At 44.1% G+C, this 20601-nt stretch overlaps 1 protein-coding gene across 1 annotated transcript in view; it reads right to left on the minus strand.

Moving 5' to 3' along the window:
• SELENOP (selenoprotein P) overlaps positions 1-20601 on the minus strand; it is a 46286-nt gene that overhangs the window by 17046 nt on the left and 8639 nt on the right. The window contains exon 3 of the mRNA XM_085631203.1: positions 19526-19738. Coding sequence (XP_085487329.1) covers positions 19526-19738 — 213 coding nt within the window. The remainder of the gene's footprint in view (positions 1-19525; positions 19739-20601) is intronic.

Here is a 20601-nt window from a genome sequence, read left to right on the forward strand (position 1 = left end):
ATCTTGAATAGGCACTCATTGATTAAAAACACACAAACAAGTTGGAGGTTAGCAGTATTTGTTTGCCGTTAGCCAAGTTGCTGAAAATTCCAAAAGTGTGTTATACAGCGTCAGCTCAAGGTTACTAGGCCCGCTTGTCAGCTACTTTTCCATCCCCTCAAAAAAAAACATTACATTTTTTCGTATGTGTTGCATCATAGCCACCAGCGCTTTTTGGGTAGTTTGGTTGGACAGTGCATTGTTTTTGTCTTCAACTCGACGCCTACAGGGTCGCATTAAACGTGCGTAGCGCTCATTGGGACCCAAATGGTTTCTTGGAGCTGGCAGATAGTGGGGGCGGTCAGCTTTGTAGCGGTTACCCGGCTGGAAAAAAAAATAAACTTAACTTTTATATTTGCAATTTCTAATGCACCTAAGCCGTCGGGTATCCATGCCTTTGCCCACGGAGAGTGCTTTGCACCCGGTTGCAGCTGCCATGTTGGGTCGTATTTCTTCCTCCCTCTCCACCACCCAGCATTCCCACCCCGGTCCAGAGCCCTGCCTCTGCTGCTCGCTTCTCAAGCGCTGCACTGTAAACATGAAGCCCGAAAGTCCCTGCCACCCCTCTCTGGCCCCCTACCCCCTCCCCCAGCTCTGCCCAGGAATGCTGTTAGGTAAACAGTGCATAGTACAAGCAATGAAAATGCAATAGGCCTCACCTTTTATTAAGTTAAAGCCATTTGCTTTGCTATATAATACCATTAGCACAGCAAATGGCTTTAACTTAATAAAAGGCGAGGCCTATTGCATCTTCAATGCTTGTTACAATGTTATTTATTTGTTTGTTTATGAGCTATGTAGATAGCTGGTTTTTAAAAGGTCACCTTGTTATCCAGATGTAACACATTTGCTATTGTTTAATTCTTATATAGTACGTATGTACTACTGTAAGTGGGAACGTATAGCCTTTTGCTATTTGTTAGCCCTTATTAGTACTTATGTACCATGTTTATTTAGGGACTATGTTCTGAGTCTCCTTTGTCCCTTTTCCTTGTTTTTTTTATTGTTATTTTCCAGTTTTGCTACTTTTTACTCCTTCACAGGGGAGGAGGGAGGGCCGTATGTGAATCTAGAAGAGTCTATGCTGCAAAATTATTCTTGCAGGTAAGTAACTAGTTTCGTTTTGCAGCATAGACGTCTTCCAGATTCACATACTGTGCATAGATTGTGTAGCGGTATTTAGCGATAGTGGAAGAGGGAGTGAAGTGTAGTTAATCTCCACTGGATATTAAAAAACCAAATGGCGTTGTGTACCACTTGTTCTTTTTGAGAGAATATGTGTCCTCCCGTTGTGTGTATATAGTAGGGTGCCGATTCCGATCCTGTAAAACCCGGGTACAAATGGTCGTACGGAGCGTTTTCTCCGTACGACTCGTACCCGGGAATTCCACAGTACAAACCAGCAAGTACGATTCGTACAGAAATACCATTTCCGTACGTATCGTAAAAAACACTGTGCGGCTAAAAAATACATACAATTTCGATCCTGGACAGCGCGTACGCGACGTCCGCACGGAGTCAGGCAGCATTTTACGGACCAGCAAGTACGATTCGTACCCACAGCACTCCGCATGGCTATATTTTTACGGGAGCCAAAAAGTGCCGAAAAGCTAAGTACGCCGCGATGCACGAGGAAAAGGGGGCCCGGTACGCACCGTACCCCCAGCCCCCCGTATGTACGCACCGTACCCCCAGCCCCCCGTATGTATGCACCGTACCCCCAGCCCCCCGTATGTATGCACCGTACCCCAGCCCCCGTATGTAACCACCGTACCCCCAGGCCCCCGTATGTACGCACCGTACCCCCAGCGCTACGGTGGGGGTACGGTGCGTACATACGGGGGGCTGGGGGTACAGTGCGTACATACGGGGGGCTGGGGGTACGGCGCGTACATACAGGGGGCTGGGGGTACGGTGCGGACGTACGCGGGAGAGGTGGGAGGCTGGGGGGGGCGTACGACTCGTACCCCGGGCCCAAGTGTACCCAAGGTAGGGGTCGTGCACAGTTCGCTACGTATGGGACGTTTTCCATACGCTTGTGTATTCGGGACGCCGGTACGGATCGGACTTGTGCGCTCGGACTTCAGTTTTACGACTCGTACGTAAAACTGTCCGGGGACGTGTCGTAGACTTTTCCCGAGGTCATTCGTATGTTTTTTTCACGTACGAATCGTACTTCGCCGTTTGTACGGAACTTGTACGATTCGTACGTAAAAAAATACAGATACCAGTCGGTCGGTAAATTTTTTTAACGGATCGGAATCGGCACCTGTAGGTATCCAAATAGTGCTACTGTAGAAGAGTATACCCATACACTCTTGCGAGTGTGGTAACTATTTTTAGACGTGACACCAAAAAAAACCTAATTTACGTTTGTCCGTTAGCTGTTAACCGTTTGTATCTTGAAACAAATATAATATTTTTTGCAGGCCCATTCATCTTTATATTTAATGTGGTTTTTACCAACCACTAGCTTCTGTTTGATTGAAATCGTTTTTTTTTTGTGGCTGCAATGGGCAGGCTTTAATGCCTTGTGTAGATATAACTTAAGGGTTATCGGGGTGTCTGGTTGCTTTAAGTGTGTAAGTATCCCTTATTTGATACTTGATTTGGGTAGCGACATGAAGCGCTAAGCGTATGCTGCTGACGTGTTGAAGTCAGCTGTTACCCTTCCCTGTTTATGGTGTTCCCGAACGGGGACGGTATCATATGAGTATGTGCTCTGTCCATGTCTATGAGCAATTAAGGGGAGAGGAAAGAAGGCTTTACCTTGTTATATGCCGAGCGCATTTGTATGGTAAGGCAGTGTAGGTAGCTTGTGGGGCACTTTAGTTTGTACCTTGTAAACCTACGTATAACTACACTACATGTATATATATAAATATATACATACTTATATATATATTTATTATATATATATATAAATATATACATATATACATATATTTACACTTATATACAGGCCTACATATGCCTGTATATTTTCCCTTATGTGAAGTACTGAATCCACCTTGTATACCAAAGCTGTTGACATGTATATGTACAGGCAAGTACATATGTATGTGTGCTGTGTGGGTATGCTTACATACGTGTATGCTTGCTTTGGTGTCACCTCCGTTTTATTACTTCTGTGGGTTTGGAGGTATCTAGGAAGTAGGAGGATAACCCTGGGTTGTGGTTGAAGGTTGTGCTCCTTCGGTATCCATGGGACATCAGTAGCCCCTGGCCTTTGAATCTGGGTTACCGCCCTTAATGTGTAGTGTGCACAGTGGGCACGTGGCCAACTATTTGCTAACGGGCTCACATGTTTTTGTGGGCTAATGAATACCCTTATTGGTACTGAGCACCCTATTGATAATATGTAAGGGAAAGATACAGAAACAAATGAGTAAGGCAGCTGTTTAAAATGCACTTGGTAAAGTTTTCAATCTGCCTTTATGCAGGTTAATAGCTTTTGTAAGTGAAAAACAACCTGGTAAAGGGCTGTGTTATATTTTGTATTTTCAGGAATACATCTTTTTGAGTAGGCGGGCCTATCTGGTGGACCCGATGTGAGGTATGGGCCTTATTTTTGTGCCTGTTTACCTGCTTTGTTATACAGTATGTCTATGCATGTTTTACGGTGATGAATAGTTTCCTTTTATTGTGGATAGGTGATTTATGTGGTGGTAGGGTGTTAACCCCCACTTTTTGTGGCAAATTTAATGGTCGCGGTCTACCGCAGTAGCTGGCCATTTGGGTTACCCTTGGAACTTGCGGTCAACTCCTATAGAAGAGTTGCCGGTTCCCTTACGGTGTCCCATAAGGTCGCGGTCAACCTGAATTGCCTGCCTTATGTGGTAGATTTGGAAGTCGCAGTCAACTCCCCTTGAAGAGCTGCCAGCTCCCTTATGGTGTGGAAATCAGTCTCCGTGGTAGGAGCTGACTCACCTTTTGGGGTCGCCATGCCCAATAAACGTGTGTGTGATGAAACTAACTTGCCTCTGTTGTGGTGGTAAACACCTTCTTGTGTTATAGATATGTGCTGTTTTATGTACACAAAGCCGTGTAGCGTTTTCAGACATGCATTGATTATTTAGGGGATAGTAAGTTCTTTAGAGTGAAAACCTATTCCCTTATTAGAAGTTGACCGGTGTATGTAAGAAGCTTGTATAGTGCTTCTAGGTACAGACCCCTCTTGCGGCAGTCTGCGGAATTATGCCTGTTGCAAAACAAGGTTGTGAAGCACCGTAGTGGTGCATGGTGGAGGGAGTTGGTATGCGTTTAAAGTCTTGTGTGACTGGGTTTAAAAAGAGGCCGTTATGTGCTCCGTAGAAAAAAAACCTGTACTCCCTTTAACACCGGCGTAATGTGGTGTTTCAATGTTAAAGGGAGCGTATATGTATATATATATATATCCACCAAAGATTCCTCTCCCGCGAGAGAAAAGAACCAGAGGGACACAACGGGGAGCCTTTGGAGAACACTTTATTGCTGCATGGAGGGCATGACGCGTTTCGGGTTGAGTCCTTTATCAAATGCCAAACACCTGAAACTGCTCCCTGTTGCCTTTCAAATTATCCATTTTACTCCCATTGGTGGGAGCCCAGCAGAGTCAACCAATCGCAGTAGCACTACTTCGCAGTCCCTCTGGTGGACCACGACTCCCAGAAAGCACCCTTTCGGCTTGCTGGTACGTGCTTTGGCCTGTTGACCCCTTGTAACCCAAAGTGAGTGCTGGTGATGCATGAACAAGCGTGTGTGGGTGCAGATTAAAATCGCAAGTGTCCTTGCCGCACAAAGTCCTCTCCCGGGCCCCCTTAGACGTCTCACCGCAATGTATAGGTCTAGGCAGTCTCGGAGGCTCTGCAGCAATGTACAAGCCTCTCCGTGTTATCACGAACTGTTTCACAGCGATGTTTTGCTCCGCTCTCCTGTTGTTGTGGTAAACACCTTCTTGTCTTATAGATATGTACTGTTTTATGTACACGAAGCCGTGTAGCGTTTTCAGACATGCATTTATTATTTAGGGGATAGTAAGTTCTTTAGAGTGAAAACCTATTCCCTTATTAGAAGTTGACCGGTGTATGTAAGAAGCTTGTATAGTGCTTCTAGGTACAGACCCCTCTTGCGGCGGTCTGCGGAATTATGCCTGTTGCAAAACAAGGTTGTGAAGCACCGTAGTGGTGCATGGTGGAGGGAGTTGGTATGCGTTTAAAGTCTTGTGTGACTGGGTTTAAAAAGAGGCCGTTATGTGCTCCGTAGAAAAAAAACCTGTACTCCCTTTAACACCGGCGTAATGCGGTGTTTCAATGTTAAAGGGAGCGTATATGTGTGTATATATATATTCACTGAAAAAACCATAGGTTTCACACATGTTATAGTTAGCTGGACATTTTACTGATAAAAAACCAATGAAATTCCCCCGTTATAGTTACTGTAGGCAACTATAACTCACGCGACCGCAATCCTCTGCTGATGCTAATACTGTATTTAGACACTTATTTGCCCATGTCTTCTTCCATTAAATTTTAGCTATACATATATTACAAATATTTTTTTTTCATAAAGACACATATGTCATCAGCAGAGGATTACGGTCGCGTGAGTTATAGTTGCCTACAGTAACTATAACGGGGGAATTTCATTGGTTTTTTATCAGTAAAATGTCCAGCTAACTATAACATGTGTGAAACCTATGGTTTTTTCAGTGAATTTGCAAGGTTTTTTAAATGCTAATTCCTAACTATAACGTGTGTGAAACCTATGGTTTTTTCAGTGAATTTGTACGTTTTTTTAAATGCTAAGTTACTTTACGCCATTTGTGGCGTGCGCGCCCACTTAACGCAGTTCGTTCCGTGCGCGCACCGTGCGCGCACAGTGAGCACGCGGTGCGCTTCGCGCACCGCGTGCCCACGTTACGCTAGATGGGCCATGAACGCACGATGCGCTTCGCGCACCGTGCGCACATGGAGGACATATGATGAGCATCGTTGTGACAGGTAAAATATATGTTTTGTTCATCTGTGATAAGCCATGCACAAATGGTGTCCTTCGGCCACCATTTGCACACGGGGTGGTGAGAATGTGGATTTTTTTTTATTATTTATTACCGTACGCGTACGGTAAGCGTAATCGGCGAAATTTTCGAAAAAATTAAAATTCCCTTTTTTCACTTGGGGGATCGTTGGGGACTCCCTCGACATGGCTAGGTGCTTGGGAGCTGTCTAAACAGCCCCTTTACATGGTTTTGCACTTTGTTTTTCAACCCCCTGTCAGAGTGCGAGAGAGAAAATGGCGGCCGCCGCTTCCTGGTTTCGACCGATTCGAATGTTTACTAAGATCTAACGGCCAATCAGAATCGCGCTCGCGCACGTCACCGTACGCGTACGGTAAGCGCACCGTAAGCGCACCGTAAGCTGGCTCAGATATATATATTGATTTAAAGGCTATTTTCTCAGAATCTACTGAACAGATTTACACCAAACCTACAAAAGGCACTTCCTTGACCTGAGGACTACCTCTCTGCCAAATTTCATTAAATTCTGTTCAGCCGTTCGGGCTGTAGCTCTGTCTAAAGGTCCTATGGAAAAATGCATGGGAAAAACGCGTTTTGGGACCCCCCTTTTATCTCAGCCCCCGCTTGACGAATCCCCCCGAGACTTTCAGGGTAGGAGCGGAGCGTAGCGCCCCACCTATTTTGAAAAATTCGCGAGGATTCGTCGACCGGCGCCAAAGTTATTCAAAATAGAATGTTGCGGATTTCCTATGGAAACAGGGTCCTAACTATAACTATCTACTGGCGACCGCCAGTAGATAATATATATATGAACAGTGTATATATATTTACACCTGTACATATGTACTTGATAGTGTGTCTCCCTCCTAGTTATATGTATACACATATATATATATATCTGTGTACAGTGAAATATGTAGCTATATATGGTATGCACGCATGCATATACCTATATATCTATATAACTATACCTTGATGGGTTAGTTTATTGTGCGCTGTTATTTGGGGATGTATCCAAATATTTGAGCTGGAAACACAACATACTTCGCTTATTTTTTGGTGCAGAATAAATATAAACCCTTATGTTGTGTTTACCCCGCCCTTTATGGGGGTAGTTTTGAAGGGAAATGTGCATGGCCCTATGTACTTGTCTATATGCAGGCCTAGGCCATGTGATTTTGGGTATGAGCCAAACTCGCATTTGTCCTTGATCCAGTGTACCTGGATTTGTTGGTATAAGCAGGTTAACATATAATATTAAACTACTATCGGCACCTTAGAGATTGCAGAGGCTTAGTAGGTAGTGCTGCAATCTTGAGCGTATTTGTACCTTGAAGTACGATGTTCCTCTGTTACAGTGCATGTTGCAATGCTACGCAGCAATTTTATTAAATTTGTTGAAGTTGCTGCAGTAACTGGTAAATATTGACATAGTACCTATCGTAGTGTGTTATTTTGGGCCATACGTTCTTTAACCTCTTCAGTGCCCCGCCCTTTCCCCGCCCTGTGCCGGGCGTTGCATTAGCGGGCGGGGTTCATGACGAGATAGTCTCGTCATGGGCACAGCGCAACCGCGCTCCATGACGAGACCATCTCGTCATGGGCACTGAAGGGGTTAACTGTGGTGCCATGTGTTATATAGCATCAGCTGTTAATAAATATTTTGCGATCTATTGAAAGATAAGTCACTTACCTAAATATTGTACTTGTTTTGTACCTTTGTTTATTACCTATGTGAAATGGTTATAAGGCGGTTGCTTTACTTTTAAGCTGCGGTAAATGTAGCACTCGCACACGTGTTAGTGCGTGTTTGAGGCACCAGCATACACTAGTTGTGATCTGTTGTTCTATGAACTTTAAATGCCTTTCAGTGAAATGGTATGTTTGGACTGCTATAGAGAAGGCCAACTGTTGCATTTCCCCCCTTTGTTAGTGCGTTCTTTAATATCTATGAGAACAACCCACTTACAACCTGTGTTGTTGCCGGGGCCTCATTCCTGTGTTTCTGCCAGTTTTCAGACAGCATGTGAGGAATGCGCTTCCTCGAGATAAGCACAAGTTTTATGGGGTCCTTTAATTCCACCCGAAGAATTCCTTATGTCCTCTTTAGAAGTGGAGTGGGGGAGGGGGTTTTATGACACTTCCGTCCATTTGCCTGGAAACCATTTGCAGAGGTGAGCTGCATCTGGTGCCCTGTTAGAAATGTTGTGCCCAAATATTTACTGTTTGCAATGAATCCATGGCTTTTTCTGCCGTGAGTCTTAATAATATTTGATGGCTTATTGCCTGTTTTCTCCGTTGATATGGGAAAACATTTTTGGGAGTTAACCCTCCTGTGTAACCCTATTGGGCATATTTGAGCCCTAGCCATGTTAGGAATGGAAAGGATTTGGGAATAATCTGTTCCTAGCATTGTTGTGCACTGTGCTTTTTAGGTCTCGCCTGAGCCAGCGCTTTAGCGCTGCTCTGGCGAGAGCTATAGAAAACGGGGATTTGGAAGTGCAAACGAGTACTTTTCAGGCCCCCAACTACAGTGCATGTGCGCCGGGCGCGCGCACCATTTGGCAGCCTGCGTGTACATTTCGCGGGCGCTTTGATGTTCTCAGTGAGCCGCGCGGCCACTGCGAACATCAAAGCGCCCGCGAAATGATTACTTTCACAAGTGAAACATTTGCCACCCCCTCCCTTATCCCACTTCCTGCTTGTTCTCATTGTAAATTCAATCCAAATCATTTCCTGTACGATTCCATACGTATTTCTTCACTAGCCCCTCACATGTTTTACTTTCTAGTGCTTGCCATTAGAAAAGCATGACTACACATCCCAAAATTCAATACCACGCTGATTTTTTATTTATTTATCGCGAACTCGACCCAAAGGTATCAGAGCGTTTTACATGAGCACCAGTTGCGTTACAGACTGACGCATTCATTTTGTTAGGCACAAAGAGATGCAGTCATCTGCCCAATATCACAGGGTGTTCAGCATCCCTGCCGGGACTGGAACCAGATCTCCCAGCTTCCAAATTACAAGAAGCAACACATTGCACATCACTGCTGCAGCCACAATCTGCTCTGCACATAACACGCTAACGGCCGCAGCGAAGAATTAAAAACTCTCTCCAGCCCAAAAAATATGCCTTATATTTTTACTTTTAAAAAGGGAGACGTGATCAGGTCATCAACAGTTTTTCTTAAAAATGAGCCTCCTTCAAAAGGGCCTCGCCTTATCTGCGGCTGCCTCTAAGAGTGTTTTATAGTGGGATTACAAAGCTCTTTTGTACTGGAAAATAATTAATACAATACATATGCTCACGGCTAAATCTTCCGGAATATCAGCGCCACCCAAAAAGCACAGGTCTGCTTGGCTGTTACGCCACCTGGTGGTTGTAATGTGTTAGGAACTTTACAAGTAGGTTGAATTCACGGTACGGGGAAAAAATGATGCAAAACGTAGAAAAATATTTTTATGGCCTAACGTCCCCAATTTGAAGCTCTAATTAAAATGTTGATTTTGTTTTCGGATCACCTATCTGCGTCACTGTTAACAAGTCATCTGGACAAAAAAAAAACTGAACACACGAAGGGTCACAAAAAACATAAGTAAGTTTTTGTATTTTTTTCAAATTAGAAAGGGGAAAAGCAGCATTACGCACGAGGAACGAGATAAAATGCTTTAGATTAGTGAAAGGGGAGTCCCGGCATTCTACTTTGTAAAGGATACTGTGCAAGTAATGCCATGGTAAGAATGATTTTACAGTGTGTTATGGCCGGATTTTCTTGCCACCAAGTTCACAATGCTGGTGGGCCGGCGCTTAATCCCTGGGCAGACAAAGGCCTAAATAAACACAGATCCTTCCCTGGGAAACAAGCATTTGCAATGCATTAGGTCTCGCATTTACGCGAGTTTCAGCTATTGACATTGCAAATAACAATGCATATTGGCATTGTCATTTACAATGCCAATAGCTTTAACTCGTGTAACTGCGAGACCTATTGCATTGCAAATGCTTGTTAGTAGAGGCACTGCTGTGCATTTCAAACGTAGTACAACTATGAAAGTAGGTTTGGAATGACTGAAAAAACGCACAAGTAGTGTATAAACAGTACATAGATACATTGTCTAGAGGCGCAGCATGGTAGAACTGCTGTGCGTCTTTAACGTAGTTTTCTTGCTAGTGCCTGGGTCAATGTATCCATGCTTTGCTCATATATTATCTATAAAAGAGCAAATTCTTACCTTGTTTTCTGATGAAGCATCAGCTCCTCGCATAAACACCCCCCAACCCCCCAAATACCTGGAGACTGTATTCTCTGGAAAAAAAAGTTCTCACTGTGGTGCATAAGGAACCAAGTGAGCAGCGCCAAAAAGGGCATTTTTTGCACTAAGATTTCCCTCTCATTCAACCTTCCTTGGTACCACCTCTCTCTCCGGAGTTTCTGGTGGGTTTTCCTTCTTTCCTGCGTCTGCTGCTGTGTTTTCTCAGACGTCTTCCGTGCACCTCCGATCTCCATGGCGGAAAAAATAATCTAAGAGCTTGCACACACTGAAGGGGGGTTGTAGCCTGACTAAGGGATCAGGTTTCACAAGCATCCAACAGAAGAAAAAAACAAGCATTTGCAGTGCAATAGGTCTCGCATTACTGAAAGTTTGAGCTATTGGCGTTGCATTATTACATGGAACGCAAATGGCTCAGACTTTCAAGAATGCGAGACCAATTGCATTGCAAATGCTGGTTATTTTTAGTATTTTTTCAACCTTTTTTTATTCTCCGCCCAAAGGCTGCACTTCTGAAAAAGAAGACATTTGAAGTCAAAGTGTTTTTTCTTATTGTTTTTTAGATCCACTTCACAGGGGAACAAATATAGGAAAGAGAAAAAGAGCCATTTGTTGAAGTAATGATTTTCAGCAAGTGAGGAGGAGCGAGACAGAGGGAGCGAGTGAATAAGAGGAAGAAAAGGGGGAGGGGCAGCAGCAGAGAAGGAGAAGTGAACATTGTTGTTTAAAGAAAGAAAAGACAAGCATTTATAATGCAATAGGTTTCGTATTTGTTAGAGTTAAAGCTATTAGCGTTGTAAATGATAACGTTTTTACCTATGTGTTTTGTTTTGAAGTGTATTGGAACCATGTGTGTTGTATTGGAATTGTTAGTTGTTTATTTGTGCAGTGTGTAACTGTGTGTTGTGTATTTATGTACTGGAATTATGTGGCATGGTGAATAGATAGTAGTGAGAGCTGTAGAGAAATGATAGAAAGGAAGAATGCAAGAGATAGGTCGTTTGTGAAGGTAGTGGTTATTGAGATAGAGGAGGAGAAAGAGTGTGTGAGAAAGAAGGGGAGAGCAGGTAACAGATGCCTAAAGAGGTATTTTTTGTGTATGTAGAAGACACCCTAAGAAGAGGAGGAGAGCATGTGTTTGAGAGAGGGAAAGTTTGAAAAGGCACGTTTTATGTTTTTAGCCCGTAAATTTGTCCTGAAGAGCAAAGTCGATTGTTTCCTGTTTCTGTGCACTGTTCCCTTAAAGAAGCTGATGTGCAAACAGGAACAGAGCTCTTCCGAAAGAGCCAGAGAGCGTACACAGCCCTGGTTTCAGAGTTTCCATTCTGTTCAATGTAAAGTTGCTTTTCTTCCAGTAAGTATAGGACTACAAGTCCCATAATGCAAAGGTAAAATGAGAGTATGAGCTCCCAAGGCGTGGTTTGAGACGATGTGTGATATGGGGCCAACCTGTTGGGGAGCCGAGGGTTGTGCTTTCTTACAGGCTGTTGCAGCTCTCCGATTTATGTATTAAAATGTAAGGAGATACCTGAGACGCCTTTTACAATGAAATTCACCCGGTCTGCACCAGCGGGACTCTGCTCATTGCTGCCCACCCCGGATGAGAGCGCTCTGAAGAGCTGAAACAAGTGTCATGGTATTCCTCTAAATCTGTCCCAAAAAATCAATGTCGAATGTTTTCAGTTTTTGTGCAGCGCTCCCTTAAAGAAGCGAATGTCCAAGCAGGGGCAGAGCTCTTCCGAGAACGGGGATGGCTGGGAGCTCGTGCGTGTCCGAAAAAGAGACTGGAAGAAGATTTGTGAAAAAAGGAAGACGGAGTGTTAAAGTTATCGCTGTAAAAATGAGTAGGAAACGGATGAGGGAAAGAAATGACTGGAGGCAGTGGAAGTGTGATGCAGCTAGAAATAGTGTACAAGAGTCTGGAGTGAAGAATACAGAAAGGAGTGAATGTGAGATGCACAATGATACTATGGCAAGAGTGCAGAAAAGCTGGAGAGTTTGACAAATGTAGTGAAGGGTAATTTAGTGAAAGTTGCATAAAGCCCTGAGTATCTGGCCTAAAGATAACGCCTTACAATTAGTGAGTTTAATATGAACTGTAGGTGATGTAGGTTGGCTGAACTGTTAAAAGCTTTATTAAATTTCTGGCCTAGAGATAATGTTACCTATTTTGCTAAGCTGGTAACGTTATGCCCAACTTACTCCTTTAAGAAAATAAAGTCATCAGCTGCTGCTGTCTTTTTAACAAAGAAATGCCACCCCAAATGAAAAACAAATGTTAGTACAGTCATGCCTCTTAAGGGGAAAGTAGAGGAAAAAAAGGCACCTGCCAGAAACACGGTAACAAAAAAAGTATTCTGGTCCGGCCACCTATCGGTCGCCACAGCTGCTGCCGGGCATGGTGGGCTGTGGCAGCTTTGATAGCTAATGCACTAGCAACCGAGATGTGTGGGTTTTCAGTGGATCGCACAAAGATGCACCTTTAATCTCTCTAGGTCGATAACAAGAGGGCCAGAATTAATTAGTGCGTCGCTACTAAGCTAGAGTGACCAGATTCTCAAAACAAAAAACGGGGACAGGTCATAGACATAGAAGTAGGACTATGGTTTGCAGTAACCATCGACATAAAAGTAGGACTATTTGACAGCTGTCATAGACATAGAAAAAGGACTACAATTACAGCTCCCTCCACAGACCGAGATGAAGCATTACAGACAACAAATCCGCGGTCTTTTATTGGCAACCCTCTCCTTCACACAGCAGCATTAGTACTTTTTATTACATTTACACTTTTAAGGACTATAGCATATATTTGCCAAAAATCTATAAAAAATCACAGGCTAGCAAACGCCAGATTTACTAGCTTTATCAATGCTCGTTTCTATAGCTGCACGTCAGCACCACATAAAGTACAACTCACCAATGTTTCTTAGTTGCTCATGACAGAAAAGCATGGGAGGTAAACTGCGGAATGCTAAATTGCCAAAGGACAGCCATGGACCAATGTACAAAAAAAACACTGCTCTCCAGGTATTACTGCCTTAGGGTCTTAAGGGTCGCAAAGGCTGGCCGACCACACAGTCCTCCCATATTTGCGTGGTCACTGTTGGGATGTCATGTTACCTTACTGGGGTATGTATAGTGCACTCTAGCCATTGATATAATCTCATAGCGCAATAGTGTGAAGACCTGAGCAAAAAGCTCGAGCAGCGCTGCTCGCCTCTCCCACAGGCGTTAACCCTGCTCTTTTAAGTCCTTTCCAGCTAAACAGTTTGCCGTGATCTGAAAGGTCAGTCAAAAGGTCCAAGTCATAGCTTTGATATGGAGAACACAAAGCATGCATCAATTGGTTATGAATAAAACATGCAATGAGCAATGCATTAATCCTTGCACGGTATGCATAAGGGCTACTGAAAAGTTTGTATGACTATGAATACAAGCTACAGGATGAAGAAATATTGTTTTATCCAAAGAAGAAACTTTGGCTGGCGCGATGACGTAGGTGGCGCTGCGTGTAAAATGTCTCTCTTCAAAGGATTTCCCTTCTTGCTACAGCGCTCACCTCAGTGACGACACATGCCGTAAACAGTGCAAAGAGAGCATGCGCGCGCATGCTCAACCGGAACAATGAAAAACAGGGACATTTCTGTGTTTAACGGGGACACTGTTTGAAAACAGGGACATTTGAGTCACTTGGAGAAAAGTGTCGGGACACGGGGAAACTTCCCCAAAAACGGGGACCGTCCTGGGAAAACGGGGACGTCTGGTCACCCTATACTAAGCCCCAGGAGGAGGTGAACAGTTGCCACCTAATGATTATTTTTATCCATTTGCTGCAGGCGGGTTAACCCCCACAGCCTCGAAGAGTTCCCGCAGTTGCCTTGAGCGGGGTACAATCTATAAATTAGAAAAGAGTACTCCCTGCCGGCTGTTTTGAGGCGCTGCAGAAGACTGTTCTAATACCGGCACATACTGTAGCAGGGGCATTAAGCTGCTGAGCTATGGGCCACCGTGCAGAATTTATTGGAGGTGGTTATGCTGCTGTTCAGTGCTTTAAATATCATATGAACCAGTTACCAGTAGGCCTGAGGCTCGTGGGCACCGTCTCCGTCATGTTCCATAAAGGGGGGGGTGTAGGCCAGTGTTGTGCAGTCAGCTGCGCGAGGCATGCTGGTACGAGTAGGTCCACACTTGTGACAGAAGTAAAACTGCAAGTCCCAGCATGCTTAGAGCTGCTTTTTGAGATAAAGCACCCTCGCTCCCTGACACTACTTTGTGTCCGCCTCGATGTCCAGGCTTCTTCGCGCTGGACCCTGCATCTGGATTGTTGAGCGGCACCTTAGTGGATTTTAAGTGGCTGGCAGCTTGTGCTATGCCTGCAGTCAGGGCTTTAAGTGGGATGAAAAAACTGGAGGGTCTCTCAAAGGGGAACGGCCAATGCAATTAAGGGCATGGCTTAAAAACACAAACTAAAAAGGTAAAGAAATAGAAAAAAACATCTATTTCTTTACTTTTGCTACAATCGCGGCACCGGCGCTTTACTTTCAACATTAAAAGTAAAGCGTGGGTGCTGCGATTATAGCAAAAGTAAAGAAAAATATTTTTTTTCTATTTCTTTACTTTTGGGTTTGTGTTTTTAAGCCATGCCCTTAATTGCATTGGCCGTGCCCCTTTGAGCGACCCTCCAGTTTTTTCAGTTGGGGTCCGTGACACATTCCCAGGGGGTCCGCGAACTGGATCGTATTATATTGAAGCGCCCATGCGCTACTACGGCTACAAGCACTGAATGACAGCGCAGGCCAGGGCGGCAGGACCAAAAAAAATCGGGCCAATCACCATTTCAGCTTTGGGGTGGAAGCTGAAGGGTGATTGGCTTATTATTTTATAGGCGCGCACGCTCGCGCACGTTCGCGCGGCAGTGCGTCTTCCCTCGCGTTTGCGGCCAGCCCAGGAGCATTTTGCCGCCCAACCCCCTGTCTCCGCTTTCGGCTAAGAACACTAGCATTCCGGCATCTCGGACCACTCGAGGTCGGAGCACGTGAGTGTTTATTTTTTAATTAAATTTACAGCTAGTGGGCAAGGCCAGGGGAATTCGGACGCCGTGTTTATTGAGGCCGGGTCACGGTGTACTTACTTACCTATACATGCCACCATTTCAGGAGAGCAAAGTGGGAGATTCTGTAAAAAAAAATCGGGAGAATGGGGCCTTGAATCGGGTTACTGTCATGTATGGGCCTTGGAAGTGTGTTGCTGCAGGATCGGACATTTAAAACGCAAATGCACGTGTTTTTCTTACTTGTTAGAAGCATGGAGCGCCAGGGCCGGCTTTAGGGCGGTGCGACCGGTGCCACCTTCCTGGGGGCGCCGTGCTTGAACGTTACGCTTTTGAAGCACCTGCTGCCTGCAGCGTTTCTTTCCCCTGGCAATTACCAGGCTCACATAAATGTCACAATAACTCCTGTGATTAATTATCGTCCGAGAGAGATCAGCATTTTGCATAGTTGAGGTTTTGACTTATGTGAAGTTAGTGCAGAGGGTTAATATGCCTTGCCTTCTGCAAAGAACGTGTGTACCAAGTGATTACAGAGTGCGTATGTACAGATCAGCAGGTTACTGCTTTCAAAAGCAACCTCCTTTTGTTACTTGCAATTTATAACTTAAAGAAGCATGGAGCGCCAGGGCCGGCTTTAGGGCGGTGCGACCGGTGCCACCTTCCTGGGGGCGCCGTGCTTGAACGTTTATTACGCTTTTGAAGCACCGGCTGCAGCGTTTCTTTCCCCCGGCAATTACCAGCCTCACATAAATGTCACAATAACTCCTGTGATTAATTATCATCCGAGAGAGATCAGCATTTTGCATAGTTGAGGTTTTGACTTATGTGAAGTTAGTGCAGAGGGTTAATATGCCTTGCCTTCTGCAAAGAACGTGTGTACCAAGTGATTACAGAGTGCGTATGTACAGATCAGCAGGTTACTGCTTTCAAAAGAAACCTCCTTTTGTTACTTGCAATTTATAACTTAAAGAAGCATGGAGCGCCAGGGCCGGCTTTAGGGCTGTGCGACCGGTGCCACCTTCCTGGGGGCGCCGTGCTTGAACGTTTATTACGCTTTTGAAGCACCTGCTGCAGCGTTTCTTTCCCCCGGCAATTACCAGGCTCACATAAATGTCACAATAACTCCTGTGATTATCGTCCGAGAGGGATCAGCATTTTTTTGCATAGTTGAGGTTTTGACTTATGTGAAGTTAGTGCAGAGGGTTAATATGCCTTCTGCAAAGAACGTGTACCAAGTGATTACAGAGTGTATGTACAGATCAGCAGGTTACTGCTTTCAAAAGAAACCTCCTTTTGTTACTTGCAATTTATAACTTAAAGAAGCATGTAGCACCAGGGCCGGCTTTAGGGCGGTGCGACCGGTGCCACCGTGCCACCTTCCTGGGGGCGCCGTGCTTGAACGTTTATTACGCTTTTGAAGCACCTGCTGCAGCGTTTCTTTCCCCCGGCAATTACCAAGCTCACATAAATGTCACAATAACTCCTGTGATTAATTATCTTCCGAGAGAGATCAGCATTTTGCATAGTTGAGGTTTTGACTTATGTGAAGTTAGTGCAGAGGGTTAATATGCCTTCTGCAAAGAACGTGTACCAAGTGATTACAGAGTGCGTTTGTGTATGTACAGATCAGCAGGTTACTGCTTTCAAAAGAAACCTCCTTTTGTTACTTGCAATTTATAACTTAAAGTCCTAATATAGAATAGTGAGCTATTAACTTTCATCCCAGAACTGCATACACATTGCAAATAATACATTATTAGAAAATTGATTAATGTTGCAAAAAGGATTAATTTGGCTAGAAATCGATTCTTATTATTAAAGAGAACTCCCAACTATGCAGTTTCTTTTTCAACTCTGAGTTTGGGCTTCTCCACACCAAGCACTCTTAAACTATACTGCCTACCAGTATGGATGACATGTGACTCCTACACTTTTAGTCTTTTGGTTTATGTAACATTTCAGAGGACTCCATTGTGATGGCTTTGGGTTGACAAAGAAGCCGTCAATCAATAGACCTCACTGTAAGTGCTCAACAAGAGGAATAATTTACAAGTTTTTATATTTTCCAAAGCGAATACATCTTAAACAATACTTATGAAATAAAGAAGAAAAAAAATCAGCACATAACATACCAGCTCTCTCTTGTTTGAAAGTGTATGCCTCCATAGTGAGCGCTTTCTAGTCATTGTCAGGTGTTTTACTTTTGGCAAACATAATCAGAATTCCGCAAACAGCACTTTTAGAACATTTTAGCACCCCCAGGCAGCTGTTGGAGTGCATCTACCCAGAACCTGACTGCTCAGCAGGAAGTAATGGCAGGCTGAACATACATTTCTTATAAACAATTCGTCAGATATGCTTATCTTCCAAATTAGTGCTATATTAGGGTTCAGCGTGGTGATGAGTTTTGGTGTGCCAGGGGTAATTTTACGGTTCAGGGCGAGAATGGGTTTTGGGGTGCCAGGGGTAATTTTAGGGTTCAGCGTGGTGATGAGTTTTGGTGTGCCAGGGGTAATTTTAGGGTTCAGGGTGGTAATGAGTTTTGGGGTGCCAGGGGGTAATTTTAGGGTTCATGGTGGTAATGAGTTTTGGGGTGCCAGGGGGTAATTTTAGGGTTTAGGGAATGGATGAGTTTTAAGGGGCCAGGGGCCATCTACAACTCACTTTATTCAATACAGCCAGCCTGGTTTTATAAAGCACCTATATTTTGTTTCTCAAAATCAAATGGTGATTATTGTGAATTGAATGGCATCACTGTAAATACTTCATGTCCTTTGCCACGCATTTCTGTACTATTGGAACAGGTTTGTATGGCTAAGGTGTTTGCAAAATATGATTTTAGGGGGGCACACAGCTTAGTTCCCAATAAAGCAGGAGACAAATGGAAGACCGCTCTTAATACTAGATATGCACATTCAGAGTATTTGTTTATGCCATTTGGTCTTTGTAATGCTCCAGCTGAATTTCAACACCGTGTAGATGGTATTTTTTTGGGTATCATGTGTGTATGAATAATGTGGTATATTCAATAGCGGTGACATAAAAACAGATTAGAAATTGCTAATCAGACAATAGCAGCTTGATCCTTCCATTAATATTTTGCATCAGGTTTCTAAATCCTTTGCATGCCTGTGCTTTTTCACTTTTGGCCAAGAGCCGCACCTGTCGGCAGCTGAGCTATGCTTTTTTATTTGCCAACTGCTAGAAGATGTGAATGATATCTTCCAAAGTCCACAAAAGAAAGAGATGGCTGTGACAACCCTATGATGTATGAGATCATATGCAGCCTGCTTCCTGTCCCCCATGGCTCCTTCTGCGCCCCAGTGTTTCTTGTGCCCCACCTGGCACACATCATGTCGGAGGATAGTGATGACGTTAACATTTTGCCCCCCCCTGGAAAAATTTCTGCGGATGCCCATGGCAGGTGCCGCGATTATACCAAACTTTTGGTATAATCGCGGCACCTGTGCTTTACTTATAACATTAAAAGTAAAGCGTGGGTGCCGTGATTATAGCAAAACTAAAGATAACACGCTACAAGACATGGTAGGTGAGTTTTCAAAGTGCTGCTGAAGGCTGGCGGTTCGCGCGTGCACGCTTGCGTGATCTCAAGCTTGTCGCCAGCCAGCAGCACTTTGAAAACTCACCTACTAAAGTCTCTCGGAGACAGCGCATGCGCGCAGACTCAGCGAGACCTAAAAAGCAAAGCACTTTCCGTCACCAACCACTAGATGGCGGAATATGCACAGAATGTGAATCTAGAAGACGTCTATGCTGCAAAACTACGGAATAACCAGTAAAATCACAAAATTGGGCCAGTACAATTAAGACGTGCGATGCCAATAAGACCTCTGGGGTGAACGGGCCTTTTTGAAAGGCCATCGACTGTGGCAACAGGTTTAAGGCGGAAAGCCAATGTCCTTAAAATAAAATTCTACATTACAGTAGGTGGAAATCGATTAGCTGTCATGAACATACAACGTACATTTCGCTTGTACCATTCTTCACTTGTCTTCCAAACATACTTAATCTGTCACAGTGGTGAGAAATATAAAAAAAAGTGGTTGTGTACAAATGGCATAGTGCTTAGAGATCCACTGTTATTTGAAGCGTAATCGAAGTTCCATTATTGGGTGCATCTTGAAGACACTACATACCTGTCGTAAATCAGAAAATCATCCTTGTTTCCCTTTAGAAGGCTCCAAATGTCAGGCTGAGTTGCATCTTGCTGGTACACAGGAATGGATTCTGAGACTCTCTCTTTCAAAAGATGGTATTTTAATTGAGAGGGCTTTCCTTGGTGATTCACGACAACGAATGAAATGTTCACCAGGCCATCCTTCTCCAATTTCAAGCGCAGTTCTTCCAATCTAGACATAAAAAAGATAATTGCTGCAGTTGTAGAATCTTACCACGCTGTTTTAGTTCGTGCTGTTACCTGTTTGACATTACCTTTTTTTGAGCAATGTTTTTATTTGTAACACGTGGCATAATTGTACTTTACTTGAGACATTTCTTGGGGTGTGTCCAAGAACTGAATTAGTTTAACTATGCAGAAAAGCACAGTTAACAATACCAATGCTACATGGAGTAATAAACCTTCATAATTACATGTCACAAAGGAGCTCAGTGCTTTATGCACGTAAAGGACGCCGTGGCAATTTGTGAACATCCTAATAATCTATTCACAAAAATACCAACGGCGGACCATAGGTTCTGCACCTTAATCCCTGTCACATACATTGTATTGTCCTGTGCACTCCTCTTCCGGCTCTTGCTGCCGTTTGGTGCCACTGGGAAACAGAGTAATCAATAAACCTCCAAATGGAAGGTGCACCAGAATTGAAGTCATGATCACAAGTGTGAGTCCATCAGCTTCTTTTTATTAATCGAGAATAGTTGCATATGATTTAAAACCAGCCAACGCATTTCGTTGATACAGGCGATTCGACCTGCACCGGGATTTCCCACGACTCAGATTCCGAGGTGGGATTTAATTTGAATATACACCCTCATCCGCGGGCGAGCATCCTGGCGACGACCCTCTGGTGCTCATGAAAAACTGTGCGAACGCGCTCTTTGACATATGAAGCCCTGAGGAAGTTCCTCTGTGACAGGAACAAAACACGTTGGATGATGCCTGATTTTAATTCATATGCAACTATTCTGGATTAATAAAAAGTGGATGATGGACTCAAACTTGACTTCAATTCTGGTGCACCTTCCATTTCGA

This window comes from Triturus cristatus, chromosome 2_1, assembly GCF_964204655.1.
Source record: "Triturus cristatus chromosome 2_1, aTriCri1.1, whole genome shotgun sequence".
NCBI classification, from domain to species: Eukaryota; Metazoa; Chordata; class Amphibia; order Caudata; family Salamandridae; genus Triturus; species Triturus cristatus.